At 48.9% G+C, this 26,911-nt stretch overlaps 1 protein-coding gene across 8 annotated transcripts; it reads right to left on the bottom strand.

The window, feature by feature from the left end:
- ANKRD13A (ankyrin repeat domain 13A) lies at positions 1-26,911 on the bottom strand. 8 transcript variants are annotated; one of them, XM_088655766.1, is made up of 16 exons: positions 26,806-26,911; positions 23,447-23,475; positions 21,510-21,645; positions 20,561-20,685; positions 19,707-19,752; positions 18,048-18,194; positions 16,013-16,208; positions 15,158-15,224; positions 13,745-13,826; positions 12,024-12,085; positions 10,424-10,554; positions 7,997-8,154; positions 7,690-7,803; positions 6,307-6,458; positions 5,280-5,347; positions 1-2,038 (listed from the first exon to the last, which is right to left on the bottom strand). In XM_088655766.1, the coding sequence occupies exons 4-16, from the start codon at positions 20,648-20,650 to the stop codon at positions 1,846-1,848; spliced, it is 1,506 nt and encodes a 501-aa protein (XP_088511892.1). In that variant the 5' UTR covers positions 20,651-20,685; positions 21,510-21,645; positions 23,447-23,475; positions 26,806-26,911; the 3' UTR covers positions 1-1,845. The 8 variants fall into 8 exon arrangements, with proteins under 8 accessions (XP_088511892.1, XP_088511890.1, XP_088511891.1 ...); XM_088655764.1 differs by lacking the exon at positions 26,806-26,911 and adding an exon at positions 26,173-26,526; XM_088655765.1 differs by lacking the exon at positions 26,806-26,911 and adding an exon at positions 24,976-25,058.

The following is a 26,911-nucleotide window of genomic DNA, read 5'->3' as shown; positions in this document are numbered from 1 at the left end:
CCCTCTTCAAAAGGATTCCTTTTATTTTCATGTGAAACTTAGCTGCATACTTCTGGCCTGGTTAAGTCGTCAATCCCAGAGTTGTCCAAACCCCCCCCCCCCAAGCTCGCCCTGCATAGCACACCCAGAAATTGCAACTACCTTTCCCCTGGAATGGTTTAGAGAGATTCCCTTCCCTTCAGGGCCTTGAGACAGATTCAGTTAAGAGTGACGATTAAATAAAGTCAGGCAAAACTTGCAACTGGTACATTTGGAGGGGCTGCCCCCCCCCCGGAAGCTGAGCAAAGATTAGCCCTGCAGCTGGTCTGAGGCACCTGAAAGCCCAGGGATGTGTCTGCCAACCAACACAAGGCAGCCTTCCCCAGCCTGTGCCCTCCAAATGTTTTGGATGACCCCTCCCATTATCCAAAGCATCCCACAGCTCTGCTGGCTAGCCCCCCTACCCCCCCCGGAGTTGTACTGCCAAATAGTTGGAAGGCACTGCCTTGGCAAAGGCTGCTGCTCCAAGGGATTTCCTGTGGGGTGGCTTCACATTTGCTTCCCTCCTGCCAGTTTCTGAAACAAAGTTTGAAGGAGGCGGAGTCAGCTCACCTCTTCACTTGCTACCCAGCCCCTCTGTGCCTCTGGAGAGGAGGAGGTGGTAGCACTGCTGCCTCACACTGACCCCCTCAGCCCCAGCCCCTGTGCTTATTGCTAGCCAAGGCCACAGGGTCTGCAGGCAACAGAAGCGCAGGCAAAATTTACTCCTATGCTGCTCCTATTCCCCATGACACCTGCTTTAAGAACTGTACTAATCTTAAAACAGACAAAAATGCACTTTCTAGAAGAAAGGGAGATAATATGCACTATAAGGAGGCTGAGGCTCCAATACTTTGGCCACCTCATGAGAAGAGAAGAATCCTTGGAAAAGACCCTGATGTTGGGAAAGATGGAGGGCACTAGGAGAAGGGGACGACAGAGGACAAGATGGTTGGACAGTGTTCTCGAAGCTATGAACATGAGTTTGACCAAACTGCGGGAGGCAGTGCAAGACAGGAGTGCCTGGCGTGCTCTGGTTGGTCCATAGGGTCATGAAGAGTCAGACACGACTAAACGACTAAACAACAAATAAGGAGGCAACACGACTTTCCCTTTTGGTCAAGAGAACCTGCTTTACAGCAGTCCCTTTCTCCCTTTTACTATAGGGAATTGGGTCCTGAGCCAAGTTTCCCTCAATTCCTTTTTTTCCTTTTTTTAAAAAACCCCCGAGCACTCCTATACACACAAAGACCCTTATAAAGCACCTGTGTGGGACAGGCGGTCTTGTCCCCACTGGAGAAGGAAACAGCTGGGGTTGAGATAGCGTTAAAGGGTGAAAGGAAATGGAGCCTTCTGCCTAGAGCATCCTTCCCCACACCTGGAGGGGGCTAGGTTAAGGTAAGGATGCTCATGGCACTGTCCCCAACAGACAGTGGCTGCTGTTCGCTGGATTCAAAGACAACCTGAAGAACTTGCTGCATCTTTGACCGGCAATGAGATGATGCTCACACAGACCTTCCTCAAACAGGGCAAGTTCCCTGCAGTGCTGGACACAGGCCAGAAAAAAGTTGAAGGCAGCCCAAGGAGTTCGTCTTTTAAGTCCAAAGTTCAGAGCACACAAAAGGAGAATGAAGCTTGAGAGGTGGGGATGGCTCCTGTAGATCTGCCGCAAATTGTCCCCACAAAGGACATTTGTAGCCTGGCGCAAGGTGCAGCCAGCCCTGGGCAGCTGAACCTGTGTGCTTCTCAGCAATGAGAAAGGATTAGGCTCTTCCTTTTGCTTTGAGAGAGAGAGAGGGTTGCAGGAGCTGCCGCCTGCCTGCCTGCCTATTTGTCAAGGAGGGAGCGCTGGAGAGCTCGCTGCAGCTCTGCCTCCTCCTCCTCCTCCCAACGCCGCTCCAGGTCCTGCTGCTCACGAACGGAAAGCTCCATGGCCAGGCGCAGGTCCCGATCGAAACTGGAAGATTCCTGCAGAGGGGCTGCAGCCTTGCCGTTAGCCAAAAAGCTTTTCTGCAAAGCCCTGGGGGGGGGGGAGAGAGAGGAAGAGAGATGGAGGGAAACACTTTGATTCACTTTGCTCTTTGATTCAGGTCCTGCTTGCTGGTTTCCCATAGGCATCTGGTTGGCCACCCTGAGGACAGGATACCGGACTAGATGGGCCCCCTTGGCTTGATCCAGCAGGCGCTTCTGATGTTCATAAAAGTCTCCCACCCACAAACAGAAGAGTCAGCCAGGCAGAAGATGCTGCAGAAGCGACACAGAAAAGGAGTGGCGACAGGCTCAGCCTGAATGAAGAGCATAATGCCCCCTCCTTTGATGTGGCCCCTCCAAGGCCTGGAAAGGGGGAGAATCAACTAATGATGGGCAGATGAAGGTGAATGAGAGAGAGAGAAAGTGAAAGTGAGTGAGAGAGAGAGAGGGGTGGATGAATGAGCCAGGGCTGCCCCACACACCACTTCTTGCTTTGGGTCCACTCAGTTGTTGATATGTGGCCTCTGATCACCTTCCCACAAGGGAATGTGGCCCCCAACTTCCAAAGGGCCACCCACCCCTGCTATGAGCAGCTGCAGCAGAGTTGGTGAAAAGCCCTTAGCAGCCCTGCTCTACTCCTGCACTTTCCCCGTATTCCAACCCTCTCCCCACCAGAAACCCCTGGAAGATGGGAGGTCCTGCATGTGAAGGCCAGGCAAGTGAGCGTGAGATACTCCCCGTCACCAGCAACAGATGCTCTAAGCCAGGGCTGGGGAACACCTGGAGCCCTCCAGCTGTTGCTGGGAATCCAACTCCCATCAGATCCAGTCAGGACAACTAGTGGTCAGGGATGATGGGAGCTGGAGTTTAATAGCAGATTCCTCCGGTTCCTCCTCCCTGCTCTACAGTGAACCCAGGATGGGGCTCCGCTTCCTAGCACCTGGCAATGAGTAACTCCTCATGTTTAGCAAGAAGGAACATTACCTTTGATACTGAAGGTTTGTCGCCCGATCTGGCCGGCGGGGTTTGTCTCGAGTGCCGAGACAGCCCGGCTTTGTTGAGTGGGGGGGGGGGAAGGCTGCCAAAGCGCCGCAGCGCCCCAAAAGAGTTCCAGATAGAGAGTTCTGGAAACAAAGCTCCAGCGGTGCCCCATTTTTTAGCGATTCCCCGATCCTCTGGTGAGCTCTAATAAGAGCCCCGGAGAGAAAGGGTTGCAGTCGCGGGGGCCATTTTGGAGACCAGCGTTACCTCAGCGAAGTGAAGCTTCGAGCCGGTGGTGGTGAGCGGCAGATTCTTCAAAATTTATTGTTTCGGAGAATTGGAACCCGTGAGTAAAGCTTGAAAATATTACGATATTGGATTACAATTTGGTAAACGGGAGTAAGGGAAAAAAACGGAGGCCACCTTCTCCCACTGATTGATTTAAGAAGCAGTGTAATAAAAAGGGAGACCAGTGCCGGCGAAAAGCAGTATACTATTTGAACTCCTTCAGAGACTATTTTAAAGAATTACCTCCGGAGGCAGGGTAAAGGGGCGAGATTTATTTCAAGGCTGATATTCCCTGCATTTCAAGAAAGGGAGAGCTTCTCTCTACCCTGAAATCGGCACCCCGGAGAGGACAGTAAGCTGATTGTGAAGATGGATGTTAAAAAGGATTTGATACTTAAAAACTCTTTGATTGACTGTCTGAAATAATTTTAAAGTTGAAGTTACATATTACGGATTATATACAGTTTCCAGTTTGGTCTTGTGACAATATATGTCTTTTGTAACCATCTGCTAGTTCTCAAGCCTCGCTCCATCCTCAGCAAGCTGGAAAAATGGCAACAAAAGACCACACATCTGCGTTCAAGGACAAAGTGATAAGACTCTTATGGGAATTCAGAATAGAGACGTATAAGACTCAGCAACAACTGCTGGAAATAAACCAAGACCTACAGGAGCTCAGAGAACGGGACTTGCCAAATGAAAAGGAGCAAGATTTGCAAAAAGAGGACTTGTTTAAAGAAAGAACACAAGAATTACAGGAAGAGGTTTTAACTGAAAAAAGGGCACAAGATGAAGAATGGTCGTATGAACTGAGTGATGGGAAAAAGGAAAATCAAAAGAATAAAGATGGATCACAGGAGTCAGCAATGCAAGAGTTACAGGAGAGACAGAACACCCATGAGAAAAATGGACAGCAAAGAAGAAAAGAAGACTGGGGAGGGGGAGACAGAGGGGTTTGGATTTTGAAACAGGTTAGGAAGGGGGTGGGTTGAAGGAAGATTGAATATTTAACTATTTAGGACAGACAAAAAGGACTGATAACTGGACTGACGACTTTGGAACTTACTGGACTGGAAGGGAAAGGCCGTGACCGGGGTGGGGAGGGGAAAATCACGATATTTAAAAATTTGTGAAAGTAAGAATAATAAAGAGGTTCTTTGGAGGATAAAAAATAGGCAGGTCAAAAAAAAAGTAATGAGTAGATTTGATTATGAAAAGATTCGGAAATATTAATTTAGTTTGATTAAAGAGGATTTAAAAATTGGGATAGTTTTTATAATATAAGGTCAATTTTTCTTTTTTTTTGTGGAAATAGAACGGGAATAAGAATAAGAATACTGCTAAATAAGAATTGAAAATGGAAATCAGGGTAGGGGGGAGGTTGGGGAGGTCCACACAATGACAATGATTATAGAAATATAAGTAACAATGATGTTTTTTTTGTTTTGTTTTGTTTTTTCATTTTTTCTTCTTTTTCCTTTTTAGTTTCATTTTTTCCTTTTTTTCTTTTTTCTTATCTTTTTCCTTTTTAGGGGGGTCCTTTTCTTTTTGCTCCCCCTCCTTTTTTCTCTTGGTTTCTTTTTCTTTTGTTTGGATAATTGGTTGGATGGATGCCACCCCCTTCGTTCCCTCTCTTGGAGCCTCTCGGTGGCAGGGGGGGGGGGTTCCGGGGAGGGGAGGGAGGGGTGGGGAGAAATTCAACCATAAAATGAAACACTGCCGGCTGCCTACCTTTCGGGGGTCCCTCTGGTGGGAGGAGAGGGCTCTGGGAGGGTGGACGGAAGTCAGTGGAAAATATGTTATGTATTTTTTTCTTTTGTATGTTTGTTTTCTTTATAATATAAAATCAATAATTTTTTTTTAAAAAAGGACAACTAGTGGTCAGGGATGATGGGAGCTGGAGTTTAATAGCAGATTCCTCCGGTTCCTCCTCCCTGCTCTACAGTGAACCCAGGATGGGGCTCCGCTTCCTAGCACCTGGCAATGAGTAACTCCTCATGTTTAGCAAGAAGGAACATTACCTTTGATACTGAAGGTTGAGGTCCTGTGAGTAAGAGACAACCCCATTCAAGTCCGGTTCCAAAGTCTCCTGAGAAAGACACCAGAGCAGTTAATACCAGTGACAATTTGAGACAGACATTCACACATCATGTAGTGCTGGGCTGGTGCTAGGGGTTTAATACCATTGATATCTTTTCTAACCCATTTTTCTATTGGAGGCATTAAAGTGACTTAAAAAACTCAGAACAATCCAATCTAAAAACCGAAACACAGCAAGATGCCATAATAGTAAAACACTAGCATTAAACTAGCATGTTAATTCAGAAGCTAAACAATCCTTAAAAGTAGCAACATTAGACATGAAAGCCTCAATGGTTTTGTTGTGTTTTTCCTTAAGTCTCCAGTGGTTGCCCAAAATGGAGATCTAATGCTGCCCTCTGCTTAGTGGCAGAGGACATATTTGGCATGCAGAGGGTTCTGGGTTCGATCCCTGACACCGCAGACAGGAGACCTGACTGAAACCCTGCAGAGCTGCTGCCAGTCAGTGTAGGCCAGTGGCCCACCAGATACTGTTGAACGCCAGGTCCCATCATCCACTGCTAGCATGGTCAATGGGAGTGGTGGTCCTGCAGCATCTAGAGGCCCACAGGTTCTCCATCTCCAGTAGAGACAAAAACCAGGGGCCTCGGTATAAAGCAGCTTCTTGAGTTCTTTTTGACATGCATTGTTGCATTCCCAGGACGCAACAGACTCCCTCAGAAAGTGGTGGACTCTCCTTCCTTGGAGGTTGGGGAACATGGTTCAGATGCATTGTCTGAAGATCCCATTTGCCAGATCCCCTGGCCTTCCCTGTGCTCTGATTATTTCAATGGCACAAGAATCCTCCCATTATGCTGCTGTCCCAACTCCGCCTCCTCAGGTGGCCCCTTCTGCAGCGTGAGAAAAGAGCAGGGGCAAAGCTCAGCAAGGCCGCCCAAGCTCATTAGAAGTTGGCCAGGGGTGTGGGGTAAGGGAATGGGGAAAGATCCCTGAGCAAGAGGGGCTCACTCTGTTCTGGCCAGACTCCATCAGGCTCTGCTGGATAGCAAACTGCATGATCTCGTTGTCTTCGTCCTGCACCCGGACATTCCTGCCATCATCCTGAATGTGGTAGGATTTAGGGATCTCAAAGACGGACTGGTCGACCACAAAGGTGGAGGCTGGAGTAGCCATGTGGGGGGGGGGGGGGAAGGACACCAAGCATTAATCCCAGGGATTGGCAGAGACCCCATAAAGCAGAAAGCAGAGGTGTAGCAGGATTATTACATCTGGCTTGCTGGTTTAAGGATGTATTACTCTCTTAGGGTGAAAAATGGTTTAGCCCAAGGGTGAAGACTCTGATGGTGGGCTCACAGCTCAGGCGGAGCACCTGCTTGACACAAAGGATGCCCCAGGGTCAGTCCTGGGTGTCCCCCATTAAAAGGATATGGACTAACATGCCACAGGCTCTGATGGAATCAGCCTTGGTTGCCCTGGTGGATGGCCTGTGTGGATCGCTCAGTGACCTTTAATACCGCTGACTGCGGCATCTTCCTGGATAGCCTCTGTGGGATGGATATCAAGGGGAATGGATGACTGCAGAAGGTGCAAAAACACTGGAGGAGTGCTCTTCAACTCCTTGGCACCTGCGCTGTGGCGCTCCACAGAGCACTATTTAGTCTTCACTGCTATCCAGTATCTATATGAAGCTCTTGGGAATGGCCATTAGGAGTTTGGGAGCAAGGCACCATCAGTATGCAAAGCTCCAGGGCTCTGGACATATCTTGAACAAAAAATAGGGAAAGCAAAGCAGGGAACACCTTTTCACCTCTATCATGGCAACCAGGTGGACATACAATGTTGTCCACTGCTCCATTCAACAGCAGTGCAGAATCAAATAATAGGGCCACTAACTGGTCTATCCAGTGGTACACCCCATGAGAAATCACAGACTTCCGCAACATGGTAGCTCTCCAGATGTTGCTGGACTCTTGCCATCTCTGACTGCTGGCCATATTGGCTGAGGCTGATGGAAGGTGGAGTTTGCAACCAGTTTGTGAAGGATGCGTTATTGTGTTGAGCATTTTAATTTGCTGTGCAGTGAACATAGCGCGGGTTCCAGAAACACCTAGAGGACAACACATTGGGGAAGATGGCCCTATCTATCCCTTTGCTGCACAATGCTTTGGGAGATGATCTCAGGTGAAAAGTGGGTTTTAAATATATAAAAATGAAGGAGATATCTTGCATAATTCAGCCTGTGTGAAGGCGCAACCAGGAGCCAAGAGGTCCACACATTTTGTCCACTTAAATCTGACTGCCATAGAGTCTCCAGAGGAGCATCCCAATCTGGAAAGCAAAGGGTTCCTCTTACTTGAGTTCCTCCCTCAAACCCTGGAGCAGCTCTCTCACCAGACGGCTGCTGTGCCCCCTCTGAAGCCTGGGGAGACGCCTCTTCTGCTGTACTGCAGCCGTTCACATTCCCAAAAGTAATGCGAGCATTCAGGATGTGGAACAATGGGATCTCTGCAGTTTGGGGGAAGGGAAGAGGGACAGGAGAGGTTGAGCAAGGTCACCAGTTATCCTCATCACCAGAGTTTGCTTTGAAGGTGTCCCAAGACACGAAGCACCATTCAAGGGGAGAGGGGGTTGATTTCTTGAATGTGGTGGCAGGGTGGAGGGCAGGAAGAGGGAACCCCCAACACAAAAAGGGCCATACCGATTTTAACTGGAAATCCAGGAGGAAAGTCCAAAGTGATGAAGTCTTTGAGTCGAGCAAAATGTGCACTAGTTCTGGCCATCAGGTCCACAATGGGGGTGACCTGCTCCACAAGGGAGAGGGGAAACTGTTCAGACATCCACAAGTTGGCTTTAAACCTGCCAGAGATGAAAGTGTCATGAACACATCTGCCCCAAGTAGAGAAATACAGCATGAGTCAGTAAGCAGTCCTCCACCCCCTCTCTTGTTGTTGGGGCGCATCTCAGACGCCACAATGCCAATAGGCCTCGAGTTGTTGGGCCACCAAGAGACAATATCGTTGCATCACAAGGTTAGCCACCCACCCTGTAGTACTGGAAATGGTGTGGCTATCCTGGCATGATCCTGTGATCGTGTGGAGGCAGAGATCCAGAACTTCCGTGTCAGCCTATTGCTGTCTAGGGGCTAGAGTGCCAGATTCAGCAGAGATTAGAGGTGCAGAGGCCTTAGGGCCCCTCACGGGGGAAGGACAATTGCCCTCCCCATACAAGGCTTATAGAGATGTGTTTTGTGAGAAAGAAGCGGACAGACTAAACCCCCCCCCCCCAATAGGCCTTATGACTGCAAAATCAGCTTGTCGGGGGCTCAGCTACCCAACAGCCAGCTGTACTCCCTGACAGAGGTGGAGTTGGCAGTATGAAAGGAATTTATGGAGGAGAATTTGGCACGCAGCTTCATCCGTCCATCCAAAGCCCCAGGGGGCGCCCCGTGGTGACGTGGGAGGAACCCAGAACCAAGAAAGACTTGCAACGATTCCTGGGTTTCACTGCTGGTACCCCAACAAACTCAAACCAAGAGGGAGGAGGAGGAGGGGGTGGAAGAAGAAGAAGAGAGCGAGGCAGAGTGGGGGCTCAAAACAGAGGGAAACCCTCAAGAGGAAGGGAAAGTGGAAGAGAGTGACTGGTGGGAAGGTCTTTGCAGCGACCCTTGGAAGGAGGGGGAACAAGAGGAGGAGGAGGAGGAGAATCATAGGGGAGAGGATGGTGTCATGAACACATCTGCCCCAAGTAGAGAAATACAGCATGAGTTAGTCCAAAGTCCTCCACCCCTTTCTCTGACACAGAATGGAATGTTGATAAGGAGCTAGCAGAGAGTGGGAAGGTGAGAAGTCAGCTTGCTCAAGACACGCAAGCAGACTTGGAAAGCAGGCGGCATAGCATTTCCTCACCAGAAGAGGAGGCAATTAATAATCTGAGCCCAAGGAGTTGCCGTATGGGAAAGGTATTAGACAGGAAGCAAACCTGGAAGCGTAAGGGTCATAGGTTCAGGATATTCTGCAGAACCAGGAAGCATTCTTCAGAAGGGTCAACTGATTCATAAGCCACGGACGTTTGGTTAGACATCCAAGGCTAATTGTTTTGCAATAAATCTTCAAACTAATTATGACTTGCGTGCTGTGTTATCAAGATGGCAGCCTGGGCTCTTGACAGAAAGTGTGTGCGTGTGAAGACACTCTGCTCCACTAGAGGGACAGCAGTGGGCAAAATTCACCCAGTGCCTCCTGCACAAGCCCCACCATAGCAAACCAGGGGCAGGGCAGAGCTGCCACTCACGTTCAGGTGGCGCTTGTGCTAAGAGCCTTCCAGAAGGATTACGCCTTGTGTTGATGGGTGAGAGCCCCATCTGCAACCCTGGTGTTCATCAGCACAGTCACTGCACCAGGATTAGGAAGGCTGGCATAGAGACTGGATGGATCGAACCAGAATCTCTCCCACCCAGGTTCCTGGATATGCATCTCTTAAGCTCATCTCAAAGAGGGGGAAATGCCAAGCCACCCTCTTGACTCAAGCCTTGACAAAAGCAAGCATCACTAATGCTTCTGCACCGGGGGAAATGACATCCTTACAAAAAGCAAGCAAGATGTTGGGCTTCTAACGGAGGCCCCCCTGCAGAGTGCATCAGTTTTATGGAAGAGCATCCAGCCATGTGAGTCCTGCACATGCAAGTCTGAAGTGATACCCACTAAGCACTTGGGCTGCTCTGTCTGTGAAAACTACACCTAGGCAGGAATTGTGGATCTTGCCCGTATGCTCATGGTCTCCAGTCAGAGATGACCAAGCTGCAGTCGGTGGAGGATTTATCAAATAAAAGGTGCTGTGGCTTGAGTTACCCTGGAACACTTCTCTGACTCCCAGGTTCCTGTGGACCATGCTGTGAAGGGCTCTCTCACTGACTGGGTGCTGGGGGTCAGCGCAGGCTCCAATCAAGTGCTGTGAGGCTGCTCCAGCAGCAACTCATGGTCCAGCAGTGAGTGGGCCTGACTTCTGTGGGGAGCATCTGTTCCTCCAGAGAGAAATAGAGTGCAGGATTTGCAAGCTGGGGTGCAAGAGAAAGGGAGGGGTAACTGAATCAAAGATAACAGGACGTTCAACAGGGTAGTAGCTTTACTTCTGAGTCCGGATGGTCACTTCTTTGGGTCTCCCGATGTCTCTGTCTTTCAGGTCAAACTGAGGGTTGAAATATTCCTCAGGAGTGATGGCTGTAGGGTTGTTGGTTGTGGCGTATTCTGTTGTGAGGTCCTGGGGGAAAGAGAAGAGCACAAGGTGGGTGACCAGCAAGGCCTGGCATTGAACATCCAGGTGGCAGGAACTCTTGGCTATCTGCCCAGGTTGCCCCAAAAGCCAATGGTGTCCCCAAAACAGAAGCCCAGGAGGTCAGCTGCAGTGGCCAAGGCTTCCCAACTCAGCAGGTCAGCTGCTCAGAGGGAGAGAGGGGGGGGATTTGGCCTCAAAGTGAGTTGGCTTGTCAGGCAAAAACAGAGGGCAGGATTGGTACAGGAAAACGTGACGGTATCTGAAGGAAGACAGTCAGTGGGTGTGCAGTGGCTCGTGTTGGACTAGGACTCGGGAGACCAGGGTTCAAATCCTCAGACCAGTCACTCATCCTCAGCTTCACCTACCTCACAGGGCTGTTGTGAGGAGAAAATGAGGAGAACCATGGAAGAAAGGTGGAATATAAATGAAATAAAGTGCTGACCTTTCACCAGAGGACTTCCAACATTTATTTGCTTTACATTTATACAAATTTATATTTTGAGGAGTCGAAGGCAGAACATCTTGGGCGGACGGTCCCCTTGCTTACTCTGAATAGTCAGGCATGGGGGGACCGCCAGCCTTGAGGTCAAATGAGGCCTGCCAGACGCCTGCCTTCTGCCCTACATGGCTTGGCCCAAAGGGGTCTTCCAATGCAAAGCCCTCCGCTTGCAAGTGCAGGGCAGGCTCTCAGCTGATCAGCATCTTCAAATGAAGCTTCTCCTTTGAACTTTGGCAGGCGTTAACCACCTAACACAATGATGTCATTATGACACCAGCTGATTGACATACAGGTGGTCCTGCCCACCTATCAAAGTTAAGGAGCTGGTATGTTGCTGGGATCCCTTTCTCCACCCCTGGCCTAACTGTGAGAAAATAACACAAGCTGCTGGGAGGGAGCTCAGGCCAACTCCTGCTTTTAAGTCCATGTTTATTATTTATTTTTAAATCAGCAACATACTGTGCTGTTTTATTCTTGCATTTTTTAATGCTAGCCAGTTAAGGAACCAGGAGGTTGAAACCTGGGACAGTGAGAAAATAAGAAAGGAGGAGTCCTCTTTTGCTGAAGAGTTCAGCCTCAAAATACATTTTGCTCCTATCTCTGTGGTATAAAAACAGGAGTTCCTTGGCTGTTGCAGAAAAAATGACACAAACTTCATGTGTCCAGAGGGGGTAAAGGATCTAGAACACTTCTAGGCTGCCTAGTGGGACTTCTCCTCATGTTTCAAACACAGATGCACAAACCTCTTCTCCTGGACGACATCATGAAATACAAAATTCTCTCATAAGAAATTTGTTTTGTATTAAATTCACAGCATGAACCCTACTTTGCTCCTTTACTTTTATTCATTTTCCTTTGTTTTTCTTTATGTATTTTCAAATGTACTGTTAGTTTTCCAGTAAAAGACTTAAAACCATAAAAAACTAAAAAAAAACACCAAATGCATTTTGCTCACCTGTTGTGCCCCGTACTCATGCTCAATGGTTCCCAAAAAGGATTCAAAGGGGTTTCTGTCAGCTGGAGGAAGCACAACAGCAGGGTTATCTCGGTCAGCCCCCCATGTCATGCTAAAACCTTCCCACTGAGAAGCATGAACAAGGCTGGCCTTCCAAAGGGACTCTCCCCACAGCCCCAATGCAAGAGCTGGAGGCGCCCCCATTGGATCTCCTGGATCTACTCCTGGAGGGCAGGACTGGAAAATGGAGAGGAATCCCACATTCTTTCCAGTGTGCAAGAATCACGGGGAAATGACTCTCCCCCTGCCTTAAATATGCACAATAAACTGGTTTGTGATGGAATCTAACACAGTTCATGGACGCCGTAACAAATGATTCTGTCACTTTGTAACACATGACTTGAGCTGAAGAGCCACTTCTTGTGACAGCGCTGGCAGCTCAATAAATCTTGGGTGCGAATTGGGTCTTAACGCAGCCATTGTCAACCTGGTGCCCTCCACACTTTTTGGATTTGACAGGCATGCTGACTGGGGCTGGTGGAAGCTGTAGCCCCAAACAACTGGAGGGCTCCAAGTTGGCAAAGCCTGCCTTAAGGGATCCAAAATAAAATGTCAGGAAGTAAGGGGCAAAATTGACAGTTGCAATTCTTCAAAACAGCCAGCAACAGATTGCCTCCACCATTTGTGCGAGGCTGGTAAGAATATAAGAAAATACGAAGAGCCTGCTGGATCTGGACAGTGGCTCACCTGGTCAGGCATCCTGTTGTCACAGGGGCCAACCAGATGCCACTAAGATTTGAGCACAAGAGCCCTCTCCCCTCCTGTGATTTCCAGCAACTGCTATGGAGAACCACTGCGACCTCCGACTGTGGAGGCTGAGACAGACATGGTGGCTGGTAGCCATTCCAACCCTCTCCTCCTCCATGAATTTGTCTAATCCTCTTTTACAGCCATGCAAGGTGACCATCAGTGCCTCCTGTGGGAGGGAGTTCCGTAGTTTAACTATGCACTGTGTGAAGGAGGACTTTCTTTTCTCTGTCCTGAATCTTCCATCCTGAATCACTGACGTCCCCGAGTTCTAGTGTTAGGAGACAGGCAGAAATAAATTTCTCTATCCACTTTCTGCATGCCATGCATACTTTATAAACTCTTGACTCGCCTTTTCTCTAAGCTAAGAAGTCCCAAATGTTGCAGTCTTTCCTCCTAGGGCAGGCATCCCCAAACTTTGGCCCTCCAGATGTTTTGGACTACAATTCCCATCTTCCCCGACTACTGGTCCTGTTAGCTAGGGATCATGGGAGTTGTAGGCCAAAACATCTGGAGGGCCGCAGTTTGGGGATGCCTGTCCTAGGGGAATTGCTCCATCCTCTTAGTCATTTGGGTGGCCCTTTTCTAAACCATTTACAACTCAAAATATCCTTAGAGGATACCCACGCTGTTCTGACTTCCAGCTCACCCCAAAGCCGCATGAAACAGCAGCAGGCCCTGCTTAAAACAGAGCCTCCAAACAGACCAGCTGCTCTTCCCATAGTCCTCTCAGCCTCCTGAATTAGAGAGCAACAGCAGCATGCCTGTGAACACATTTCATTTTGCAGGGGACTGAATTTTGGCCAAGCTGTCACCAAGGAATTGGGTCGTAATGTCTGGGCTCAGAATCAAAGATGCCTTGCCTGCTGGAGGGTGTTCAACCTCGGCCCTCTCCTCCCACACGACCAAATTACCTTTGTATCTCCTCTTCTCTTCTTCTGTCAAGTGCTCTGTTCTGATCTTGGTCACAATATTCACATTGTTGGCCGTATAGACCTTGAGGGAAATGAGGAGAGAGAGATGTAGAGAGCCCAGCTAGTTCTGGAAGCCCCCATAGAAGTGGCTATGGGGTAACTGGCAAGGAGGGTCCCAACCTGGACTCATCCTACCCCAGTTCCCAACACAAAGGTGCCAAAGCACCACCTGCTGGCCAGCTAAAACATCTCACTAGGGATCCTCTTGTGGAAGGCTCTCCCCAGGCAAGCTCACCTGGTGCCTTCCTTACATAAAGCATTTCTCTTCCCCATGGCCTTTGGCTTATTAAACCACCTGTGGCCTGTTAAACTCTGAGGGGGAGTATTCTTTTTGTTTGCTACTGTGTGATGCATTTTTGTGTTTTTATATACATAGTAAACTGCCCTGTGATCCACAGTATAGAAATTTTAACAACAACAACAACACCTCAATATACGGTATAATATGCACAGTAAACTCTTTGGAGGGTACAGCTAGCCTGTGTTATTTGGAGTTTCTGTAATTCTGGTGGGGGGGAAAGGAAAACCTGACGCAAAACCTCCACAGCCGTACCAAAGGCCCGCTGCGTCCTTTGAAAGCAACAGGCCAAAACACCTCTCATTAAGTTCTCAAGCGGAACTTCATAGTGAAAGAGGAACACTTGATGCCTCTCAGAGACATCCCATCATCAAAACCACCTAAGAGCATAACAGCCCTGCTGGGTCAGGCCATCCAGTGCAGCCTCCTGTTCTCACAGTGGCCAACCAGGTGCCTCAAGGGGAAGCCCACAGGGCAGGACACAAGCACAAGAGCCCCCTCCCTCCCTCCCCTCCTGTGGCTTCCAGCAACTGGCATTCAGAGGCACTTACTGCCTCCAACTGAACATCGTCATTGATAGCCTTCTCCTTCGAGAACTTGTCCAATCTTCTTAGAGCCCCTTGACACAGAGGCTACATTTCTCTGGAATGTAGCCTAAAGCTGCCAATGGGCATTTTATCTTAAAGCCACTGAAACTGGTCCCAGGGAGTTCCAGAGGCTCATTCACCCTGTCTTTTGTTTGTCATGAGCACACTGCCAATCCATGTTTTTGTCAGATAGTTGCACATCCTTACACTGTGAGACAATGAAGCCCATTATTTGCTGTTTGCTTTTCCCAGGCCATCTGAGGCCTTGTGAACCTCATTCTTCCGAATCAGAAGCAAAGGTTTTCAGGCTGCATGCACTTTTCATCAGGTGTCAAGTCCTCATAGCTGCAAATTAAAGCTCTGTGGAAGGGGGAGATTTGTGGGCAATGCCTGGAGAAATCTTAAAATGCTGAGCAAGGCTCCTAGCTGTCAGGGAAAAGGGACATCAGTACAAGAGTAACAACTGACCTTTGCATCATAATCGCTCACCAATTCGCTCTTCTCAGTTTTCCAGACCCAGAAGCCAGATGTATTTCTGCAAGAGACAGGAAGCTATCAAAGAATCTGTGCTTCTGCCTTTACAAACTGGCTGTTGGAAGTGCAACAGCAAGGACCATTCGGTTTGTAACTCAAGAACTGACTGTTAGTGTTAACTAGCCAGGTGGAGGTGTTGCATGATGCTTGCTAAGGTAGCATGTACATGGAGGAGAACCATGGACTTGTGAGAGCCTTAGGAGAAAAAGCAGCATATAAATGTGACAGATGATAGATAGATAGATAGATAGATAGATAGATAGATAGATAGATACATTCACTACCCACCTCTTTAAGGAAAGAACCAGGAAGGGACTCAAACTCCCACCAGCCCCCCACCCCACCCCCATGCACCTAGGGGAGCCCATTACCACTCCATGGTGGCCTTGGCATAGTTTCTTAGCAGAACGAGAGAGAGAGAGAGAGAGAGAGAGAGAGAAAGAAGAAGAGGGGAAGGCTTACTCCACCTCCTCCAAGGCTTTGGATATGGGGAGAGACAGGGGTTGGGAGGTCTGGATGCCTCCCCTCCCTGTGCCAGACTCTGTGCCAGGGCTATGTGAAATCTAGGGCAGGGGTAGCCAACCAGGCAGCCTTACTTACAGTGGTGCCATTGCAGTTCAAAATGTCTGGAGGGCACCAGGCTGGGCAAGGCTGCTTGGGGAACAGCTGTTGGAGACCCAAACTTGAACCTTGTCCCGCAAGACCAGTGCCTGTCCCTCCCTCCCTCCAGCTGCCAAAGGGCAAAGGAGAACCTGAGTGCTCTGGCCTCCTCCTCCTCCTCCTCCTCACCTTTCAAAGGCAATGTTCCTCGTGTCCAGGCAAGTGCTGATGATGGGAGAGGTGAGCCGCCTCTCCACCTCCTTGGTCTTCGGGGTCACGGAGTCCAAGGTCAGGCGCTTGATTTGCTGGGTGATCTCAAAGCGCTCCGTGGCAACCACCTTCTCATCGTGGTTCACCTCAATCAGCTCTGCCCAGTTCCCAGTATCTGGAGAGAGGAGGAAGACGCTTTTATGGGCTCCTGGCCAGCACATGCACACATAGGCCCTTACTTGGGAGTAAGAGAGTGATCTTTATTCGGGCAAGTAACAGGACAGGCTCAGCAACAGACAGAGGGCTCAGTAGTCACAACTGAGGAGTTCAGGTGCAGAGCAAAAAAGTTGAAAACTGGCCAAAAGAGACAGAGAAGTTCCTGTGAGTTCCCTCGCCCACCTGACAAGCTTTTAGGGACAAAGTGTGGCCTGCTCACTCACTTACCTTGTGGGGATATCAGGATTGATATCCATTGGGGCAGAGCAGGCTGCTCCCAAGTGTGAAGGCAGCGCCTGGTTTTTAAACTGATTGCTGGGTTTAAAATGGCATAAGGTCGATGTTTTCCTTTATACTTTTAGATTATTTTTTCAACAAAATAATATAACTGTGCATCACTTTGAGTGTGTCTTTTTTTGGCAGAGAGCCAGTGTGAGATGGAGGTTAGGGTGTCTGACTAGGCCCTGGGACAAGCCAGGGTTCAAATTCCCTCTCAGCCATGAAGCTCTCTGTGTGAATTTGGGCCATTCCTTGCCTCTCAGACTAATCTACCTCACAGGGTTGTTGTGGGGATTAAATGAGGAAGGGGAGAATCATGTACACCACCTTAAGCTCCTTGGAGGAAAAGGTGGCATATAAATGGGTCAGGGGACCTTCCTACAGGGAAGCTCCCCCCCTTGCTGACCAGTACTTTGCCCAGTTAGAGCAGCAGCAGTGGGTCAGGTGAGGGGAATCAGGAAGTCAGCGGGACGGGGGTGTCAGGGCTCAGCGATGTTGGAGAGCCCTTGCGCCGCCTGGACCAAGAGGTGGAGGGGAACAGGCAGCCCCTTCCGGCACCCGAATTAAGGCGTGCCACCAAACGTAAGGTCAGGAGGAGGCGTTTCGGGGTGCCCAAACTCTTATGCTGGTCCCACAGCTGGAAATGTCCACTCCCGGATTCTGCGAGTGACTGAGAGGTCATGTTTTCTGCTATCTCTGCACTGTAAATACTATGCACAATAAAACTCTTAAAGACAGAGCAGACTTGGGCATCTTTACTCAAGAGTAGCCACAACAACACCCTTACAAAATGCAACAAATAAATCTATGTATATAAAAATGTAGGCATTGCGCAGACAGAGGTCACAGCCTTTCTCCATAACCACTGAACCAAATTGCATCAAATTAGGACAAAGCGTACCTTGCCCATCAGTGAGGGATCTGGCATAATTTCCCCCCCAAAAAGCTGAAGCATTGCAAGGTACCTTCTGCTCACTCCTCTGTAGGCCAATAACAATAACCAAGGACAGTGATAGCCAACAATGGGTGCCCAAAGGATAGTAAAGGCCTAATGAGGTCAGGTGACTAATGGAGCAAACTGCTTCTGAATTTTGCAGAGTCCTTCTTCAAGTGGAGTGGAAAGACCATTTCCTGGGCTTTGTAAACAAACAAAGGCAAAGGTTTTCAGTTAGGCCTTTGTGCTTTACTGAGCAAGAGGCACCACCTGGGTGTCAGTCCAGAAATGCATGTTGCACTCTTAGCCTTGGCAAAGAAAACCCCAAACATTATCAAGGAGGCCATGTACTCCACCTCTACCTGCCCCACTGTAGAGAGGCTCTCTTCCTGCACAACTCACAGCACAATCCTAACTCTGTTTACTCAGGAGTAAGCCCTATTGAACTCAGTGGGGTTGTTAGGATTGCAGCCTTACTTTTTGCCTCTGACAGACTGCTGGGATCACTGCTGGCCGTGCCTCTGACTGATGGAAATGCCCCCCCCCCACCTCTTGCCCCCCAGGGCCCTGCAAGCCCTGTCTTACCTTCTTCCCCCCTGAAGATCAGACTGCGCTTCCCTCGTTCCCAGCTCATGTTCTCAAATCCCAGCAGTGTGATGTCAACTCGCAGCTTTGCACCGCTCTTCCAGATGCGGCAAACATCGCTGGGGCAAACTCTGGAAACCAGCGGAACTGTTGGTGGTTGGAGAAAGAGAAAAGAAAAGCACCTTTTGCAAAAGAAGACACAAATGCCCAAGGTCCCCTGTGAGGTCAAACCCGTGGCCCACAGAGTCTGGCCTTCTGCTTCCAGGACTGGCCTCCTGGAGAGTCCCAGGAATCCCATCTGCAGCACAAGAAGGTGCTGTCCTAGCAGGCTATCACAATGGACCCATCCTCCATGAACTTGTCTAATCCATTAGTGTAGTGTTTCTTGGGGGGGGGTGTCAATGGGTTGTTTTTATTTTGATTATCTATTTTGTGGTTCTATATTTTGATTTTATTCCGTGAACCGCCTTGAGACCTCCGGGTATAGGGCAGTATATAAATTCAATGAAGAAGGAGAAGGAGAACAGCAGCAGCAGCAACAACAACAACAACAACAGCAACAACAGAGGAGGAATGCATGCAGGGGAGCACAGCTCCAGGGCTTTTCTCCAAACCACCACAGTAACTGGCAAGTGAATGTGGCAATAATCAGGCTTTTGAGTCTGTTTGCAACAGATTAACATGCACAAGTCAGAAAGAGAGGGAAATAATAAAGTAGCGGGCAGATACTTCTTTCTTCCTGGGTTTCCTGCTGCATGTTAGCAATTGAATTAGTGACTCTTCTTTATTTGCACTTCTAATTCAAAAACTAAAGAGGCTATATTTTATTGGCTTGAACATATCTCGTTAAAGCTCAATGTGTTTTGCAAGTTGAGCCTATAGTCAGAAGCTAGCATCTCTAAGTTCAGTGGGAGCTGACTCCTAGGAAGCCCCGCATTGTGCTGAGCCTAATAATTAGGGCATTAAGCTATGTACTGGGAGAGCAAGGCTTCAGGAACACCATGACGAGCTACTGCATGTCAAAATTTACCACTATACCACTGCATGTAACCCAGTAGCTAGCTGTCTTACAGCAGCCAATTCCAAATAATAAATCTGCATTTTGCAAAGACTTTTCAGTCCAGGATCTCCTGCCTATCAGTTTCATTGGAGGACCCGACCCCATGTTCTAATATTACAAGGGAGGAGAATCTCTCAGCACCACCCATGAACTCACAAACCTCTGACAGGCCCCTTTCCAATCATGCTTTTCCCTAAACTTGGTGGCATTAGGCGGGTAGGCGGGCAGGTGAGGACCCTGCAGTCCCTCCAGATGCTGCTGGACTCCCAACTCCCACCAGCAGCAGCCAGGAGAATAGGAGCTGTAGCCCAACAGGGTCTGCAGAGCAGCAGGTTCCTCATCCCTGATACAGCCTTTCCTTGTAGGGAAGATGCTCTCATCTCTTGTGGTTCACTATCTAGCATGTGTACTCAGGTTAAACACGGACCCTTTGGGGGCTCTTAGGGAGTTTTGGCAGGACAGACACATAGACATAGTGCAACATAACTAAAAACAAGACCCAGTGTCCCATTGCAAGCAAGTCCCAGTAAGAGTGAGCTGAACACAAAAGGAAATACACAGCCTCAAAGAAAAGAGAAGGAAGTTTAATTCAAACGTACCCCAACTGGTGAATTCCCATTTCATTTCCACATAAAAATCTGGTGTCTGTTGGAGGAGGGAAAAGAGCACAGTTGGTTGTGTGATTCGGACTGGGGTAGGGCCTATGAAATCCAATGTCTTACTTTAAAATGAAATGAATACAATATTGCACAAATTGCATGGAACTTGCAGCCTGCAGCGCCTCATGATGAAGAAGTGGCCATGTCATTAAGTGGTTTCATAAAGAGAACTTGGTCAAGACACAGATGAACAGCAGGTGGTTGGCTGTTCTAGGTTCTCTTTAAGCTCTTACCGCTGGCTGATCTTTGAGGCTTGCAAAGATCCCTGCAATTTGAAGCTTCAACAATCAGCCAATAGGTGAGGCTTCAAAGCGCTTTCACCAGCCATGACTTTATAAGACCCACAACTGATCTCATATATCGTAGCAGGTGGGTATGGCTTGGCCCACGGGAGGGCCCAGTAAGGCCAGTGACCAGAGGTTCTCCACTGCTGTTGCATTAAGGCACCTGCTGTTCTTTTCACTGTGTTCATCCAATGACTGCAACACCTCACTGCAAAACTTTCAGCACAATGTTATGCACATCTACTCAGAAGTCAGTCTCTCAGCCATCTGCATTAAGCAGCAGTCTAAAACACTCATACCATTGAGGTTTCAACCCTGCATGCACTTATTGCAAGCATGCTCAACTAAAGAATGGATAACTTCCCCCCAGGGTTTTCTCAGAAATTTTACATTTCTCGTCTATAACTGAGCTGAGGCCTGTCTATAGCTTTTAAAATGAAGGTTATGGAATTAAAAAGAACCGGCAAGCTAAATAGCGAGAGGATACATCATTCACGCCTCTCCATTTACCTCGTTGAATTTTTGGAGCAATTCTGGGACTCCACCAAGAGTGGTGGAAGTCTGGTGGTAATCCCTATGTTGAAGGATCATGTGGACCATCTCAGGATCCCCTGTGCTGACAGCTTCATGCAAGACTGGAGAAAAGACAAACAGAGGGAAGCTGAGGGAGAGGGAAAGGGATTCATGTCATGCTGGATACTTGCAACTAGTGATGCAGTTCAAACAAGAACATGAACTTTCACTCCTGCTTTTCTGGAACTTTCTTAGCTCCCTGAAAAGCCACCCTCAGAAGCTCCAGGGCCTGCCTACACCTTCTGCTGAAAGCATAGAAACATCTATGACTGGGCGTATAAGACGACTCCCAACTTTTCCAGTTAAAATATAGAGTTTGGGATATACTCACCATACAAGAAATACGACCCGGCGTATAAGACGACCCCTGACTTTTTAGAAGATTTTCCTGGGTTAAAAAGTAGTCTTATATGCAGGAATATACAGTAGGCCTAGAATAGGCATGTTTTAGCCTGGTCAGATCTACTTTTCCTTTTGTTACTAGAGTCCCAAAATCTACCAAACAGAGTCACGTGCAAAAGACGTGACGCTGGAATGACAGAGCAGAGTGCCTCTAAGCTGTTTTCAGTACCAGAACTGAACTGGAGCTCATAATCCTGCCCTACAAAAGTTCACTCCTGCTTAACTCAAGCATTATTTGTTTCAAAAGTCTAATTTAAAGGGTGGTGGGAACTGTGTTGTTGGTGCCCTATTTAAACAAGTGGGAATTGGAATTTCTTGCCCAGGAATCCAAGTCGGTGGTTCCTTAAAACACCAAATCAATGAGTGATCGACTAGTTAGTAGACCAACATCTTTACCTTCTGCCCAACCCTGATCTAGGCCCTACCTGACGTTCTTCCTCTGTTCTCCCTTTTGCAGCAAACATGCCTTACTGCAACCCCTTACCTGTCCATCCCTGTGCATTTTCTTTGGTGACATCTGCTTTATGCTGCAGGAGGACTCTGACAGACTCGATGTATCCCAAAGAAACAGCAAGATGCAATGCGGTCCGGCCACGGGGATCCCGCTGGTCCACATCCTGCTAAAAAGCCAATAGGCAGACCTCTTCTAAGGCATCTGCTATAGTCAACACAAGTCATCAAGGATGTACAAAACTAAACATGAAAGCTGACCATGTTTCATGGAGTCTATGCTGACAGCTTCAACGCTGCTGGTGTTGCTTATTTCAGGCAACACATAGGCAGGCAAGCTTAAAATGAGACAGCAATCCCAAGAGAAATCAAACTGATCATCCTTTATATAGAGATAAGTAAAACACCCTATGCAATGAAATTATGTAGAGACATGGGATAAATTCCGGTCTCAAACTGCAGCTCATGTGGGGCAGCCCACCAGCGGTCTGTGAAACAGACAGATTTTGCCTCCTTCAATGTTTTGCAATTAAGCATAAAACATTTTTCTCTTGGTAGGTTCCACCAGCATCCAACTCAAGCAGCAGTCTCATACTGAATCAGATAATTGGTCCCTTCAACACAATATTGTTTACTGCAACCTTCGTCAACCTCGTGCTCTCAAGATATTCTGGATACAACTCCCCTCTGCCTTAGGGCCATTTTGGACTGCAATTCTCATCAGCCACAGCAAGAATGGCAGGAGGCATCTGGGTAAGTGACAGGCTGGGGAAGGCTGGTCTACCCAAGAGTGGTGGCAGCTCTCCCAGATGGCAGCCAGCCTTCCTAGGCGAGATCATTTGGCTGGAGATGCTGAGCCCTGAACCTGGGGCATTTGGTGGGCAGAGCTCCACCCCTCTCCACCCCTGAGCCTGGAGCTCCCCTGCAATAATCATGAAAGCACTTGTGGGAAGAGGCTCCTCCTTCCTATTTCAAACTGGAGCTCCACAAGAACTGTGTCAGCAAGTTCCTCCAGGCTCTGACTTACAATTTCCCAGCTCTTTGTGAGTCTGTGGGTGGGCTTTGGGAGCGAACGGGGAAGCCTAGTCTGCTGGGACTTTATCTCACTGTCTTGCCTCCCCTCTTCACCAGCCCATGATTTCTCCTACAGGAGGGGTGAAGTATCCATTGCTGGGCTCCAACTCCCATCATCCTTGACCATGGATTGGCTATGCCAGCTGGGAGGTGGGAGTCCAACAACCCACAGGTAAGCAGCGTTCTTCAACTCTGGGTCTCCACATGCTGTTGAATGACAAAACCCACCACCCACAGCCAACAGCCTATGGTCAGGGATGGTAGGAGTTGTGGTCCAACAACATCTGGGGACCCAAGGCTGAAGAACACTGCAGGATCCTCTCCCACTGGGTATCCTGCAGGATGAGGCCTATCCTGCACAAGTGCTGGTCCAATTGGGTGAGGCCATCTTCTCTCCAGCACTTGCTCTCCAGCACTCCAGACACTCACATTCTTGTGTGCATGTCCTAAGAGGCCTGGGACTGAGAGGGACTTCTGTGTACAAAGTCTATGTCCTCCCACTGTGTTATTCCCTCTCTTGCCCCCCCCAAAAGCTGGTGATGTGAGCTTTTTCCCCCTCTCTGAAAAGAAGAATCTGGCCTCTGATTTTCTGTACCAGGAATTGCTGTCATCCTATTCAGCTATGAGAGGATGCTATGGCAAAATGCCTGCTGATGCATATACCAGGCAATAACCTTTACAAAGCAAACTTTGTAAAATGACTGGCGATGTTATGGAAACAGATGGTCACTGGGATTGGACCCCGACTCGGGGGACGGGGACACACACACACACACACACACACACACACACACACACGACAATGAGCGCTCTTGACAGACCACTACAAAATGCAAACCACACAAGGCAGAGAAAGAATCACTAGCATGCAAACAGCAACACACACTCTCGCCTTACCTAGGTCTTTCACTACTAGCTTTAGAAATCTGAAACAGAAGAGCATCTATAACTAAGGGGCAAAAGTAAAAATCAACAGTGAAGCAAAGAGGAAAGGACATGATCATTTTCAGTACTGCTGGTGGGAGTTCTATTGTGTGCTCAGTGCTGTACACAGCACTGCTTAGGGCAGCTTTCCCCAACCTGATGCCCTCCAGATGTTTTAGATTGCCACACCCAGTGGTCCCAGCCAGCCATGTTCCCATCACACCACACATCAGTTCGTGCTGGTTGGGGCTAATGGGAGCCGTAGTCTGAATTTTCTGGAGACACTAGGTTGGCAATAGTGAGTTTAGGGCCATGTGGGCCAACACACACAAACACACAAGTTACACTGAAGTTGTAAAGTTAGGCCCAACAACAGATAACCAGGTTTTTCATTGGCTAATGTCCTGCCTTTTGGATTATTTAGCAATTAAGATTCAACCTATCTGCAGATCACCAAAACCTCACCAGCAATAAAATTGTATCCCTGCTGACTGCAGATGGGCTAACCTGTGTGAACATGCATAAGGCTGCAGGGAAGATATCAAAGGATCCTGAGTTTGGTTCTGGCCATACATAGAATATTTAAGCTTAACTGATAAACAAATCTTCTTTAAATCACAGTTTCAGGCACAATCCCTATGCACACTTTTGTGGGAATCACCCCACCTGATTAATTTAGTGAAATTTAGTTCCACAGTAAAAGGACTGCTAGTCCTTGTAAGGAGGAAAGACCGTATGTGATATTTTCCTTACCATTCCGAATTTCAGCTACACACCAGGATCTCTAAGTGACAATTGGCACCTGCTGCCAATTGCAAGTTCCTTGGGGAAGGGGCCTGAGGTTTTGGCTGTATGTGTGTGTACGGAGACACACAATAACCACAACCGCAATAACAGATATATTTAAAACCAAGTTTAGCATTATGGGCCTAAGGGGTTATGGAGCAGATTGGTCTATCTGGACACAGCAGTCCGCAAATTCCCAACTCAGCTCTAAGCCTGAGGGAAGCTCCCCCTGCCTAACACTGTGCAGAAATCACTTCCCCTGACTGGGCAGAGAAGGAAGTGAACAAATTGGCCAACTTCTCCAAAAAGAAATCAGGCTTTTTGGAGGGGTGGAGAACAGCAATTCTCTGTTTTACCAACAAAAGTAAAGAGTGGTTCAGCTTAGCAAAGTCCCAGGTTTCCCTTGTTGTGGTCTCCTTCCACCTAGGCTAGTTTCAGCTGCAACAAGCAAGCATGCTCATCCTCCTAGTGGCCTTGCTTCTTAGCCCCACTTGGACAGTTCCCAACATTTCCCAGACACCAACAACACTGTTTGTGGGCCACCTGTAAGCTTCAGTTAGAAGCCAGCAGCTGTCTTAAGAAAACCAGGCTGTTGTACAGTTGCTTTGGAGAACAGCCAGCATAGCAAGAAAAGAACGGGCGGCAAAGTAGATGGAGCAGGGGGAACATAACCAGAGAGCTCTGGGTTTAAATCCCCCCCCCATCATGATGCTCACCAGGTGACCTTGGACCAGTCACTCAGCCCAGCCTCTCTCACAGGGGATGAATGCTCCTTAGAGGAAATGCAGGAAAAAACACTTCCTGCTGTGATGCCCAAGTGAAAGAGAAAAACAAGGAAGATGCTCCCTTTAGAAAACTCCTTCTGCCTCAATGTATCAGCTGCAGAGCCCTAGACATCAAACACATCATTGCACTGCAGAAAAATTCATAATAGATTCTCCTACTACTGTACTTCCTTTGCCCCTTCTCATAACTCATTCTTTCCTAAGAAGCTTTAGCTGTTGATGACTTCTCTCATCCCTTTTCCTTTTATATATCTACCTATAGACCTGGACAGAGGCAGAGTTTCTATTTGGCCTCTCTGCTCTTATTTTGTATATCACAGGGATTAATTCTTCCAAATCAGATTCATTCCCCCTCCCACTCATTTAAGGAGCCCTCAGCAGCACAGCCTGAGAATAAAGCATACTTTGTGCAGGTTTTAATTGCCCTTGCTTTTTCGCAGGTCTCCGGTTGGCCTGACAAATCTGGTTTCTCTTTCCCGTAACTCCACATTTTTTAAAAAAAGGAAACAACCTGCAGTACCTAAAAATAGTATGTAATTGCTATAAGGCTTTTAGAAAACCTGCAAGCCCAGAAATAACTAGTGCAGTCTTCACCATCCTGGTGCCCACCAGATGTTTTGGACAACTCCCATCATCCCCAACTAGCAAGTGGTAGTCCAAAAGGGATGGAGGGCACCAGGTTGGAGAAGAATGAATTAGGATATGGAGGAGTCCACTGTAGGACCCCCGTTCTCCACCACCCTAAAAGCTTTGCTCTACTGAAAACATGGGTACACCCCCTGCCGTAATGAATGTGTCCACCAACCCCTCTTGAGCCCCTCCAGCACTGAGCCAACAGACAGAGCGGTGGCTCCAAAGAAGACGTGAGTCCACTTGAGATTGGGGGCCACTTGCCCTCTCGCTGGCCCTCTCTCAGCCTAGTCTCCCTCCCTCACAGGGTTGTCATGAGGATACATGGGATGTTCTCATGCACATCCTACTGAAGCTCTTGGGAAGAAAGAAAAGACACAAAGGTGATCCACAGGTGCAACTGCTCAGGATCCGCACAAACACCTGTGGAAGGCTTAAGAGCCCAGATATACCCTCTAACACCACATGCCGCGCCCCCCCCCATTCGTCTTTTTTTACCTTGTTCTTTAATGCTTCTTCCAGCTTCTGGAAGTCATTATTCCAGACTAAGCCGTGCAAAGGGAACTTGCTGTCGGCGTCCCTCGAAGAGCTCATCCTGGGCCGAAGGGCCCTTCTCCCCCACCCCACGTCACGGCCCGGGGGGGGGGCAGAACGCCTTTACACAGGCTAGCCCACTCCTCTCAGGTCATGCCCTCCGCTGCCCCCAATGCAGGGTGGGAGCACCTTTCCACCCCCCACGGTTGGGGCTGCCTCCCCCACCCCACCAGTACCCCCCAACCCTCCTGCCCAGCGAAGCCCCTCACTCCTCTCGGAATCTGAGGGAGGTCCTCGTCAGCCCCCCGCTTTCGGGCTCCCCCTAACCTTTCACCCCCACCCCACCGCTCCTCCTCCTTCCTCGCCCCCCGCCAGGCCGACCCGCCCGGCCCCGCGCCCGCCCGCCCGCCAGGAAGGAGGCCCCGGGAGGAGGAGGAGGGAACCGTGGCCCCCTCCCCTCGCGGAACGGCCTTCGGAGGCGGTGCCGTGAGAGGGGATCGCTTAGGGCAACAATCGCCTTCCCTCGTCGGCTCCCTTGAAGCCGCGGGCGCCATGCTGAGTGCGGGCAAAAGTGTCAGCCCCGTCCCCGATACACACACGTTGCGCTGGCCGCCATGATGTCTGAGGGCGCCCCACAGTCTCCGCGTACTCCGGCGGCCATCTTGGAAGACGGCAACTGGTATTCTCTCTCCCTCCCTGCTTC

The sequence above is a fragment of the Zootoca vivipara genome, chromosome 12, assembly GCF_965207765.1.
Source record: "Zootoca vivipara chromosome 12, rZooViv2.hap1.1, whole genome shotgun sequence".
In the NCBI taxonomy this organism is placed as follows: domain Eukaryota; kingdom Metazoa; phylum Chordata; class Lepidosauria; order Squamata; family Lacertidae; genus Zootoca; species Zootoca vivipara.
The sequence above is the reverse complement of the archived record's forward strand: the minus strand, read 5'-3'. Positions and strand labels throughout refer to the sequence as shown.

What these genes read in the sequence shown, in the direction of transcription:
- ANKRD13A (XM_088655761.1), bottom strand. Translation starts at nt 26,268, where the DNA reads ATGAGCTCTTCGAGGGACGCCGACAGCAAGTTCCCTTTGCACGGCTTA. An exon ending in AAGAAGCATTAAAGAACAAG is followed by an intron (nt 21,646 to 26,172) that starts GTAAAAAAAGAC and finishes TTGGCTTTTTAG; the next exon opens with CAGGATGTGGACCAGCGGGA. An exon ending in AAATGCACAGGGATGGACAG is followed by an intron (nt 20,686 to 21,509) that starts GTAAGGGGTTGC and finishes TCTTTTCTCCAG; the next exon opens with TCTTGCATGAAGCTGTCAGC.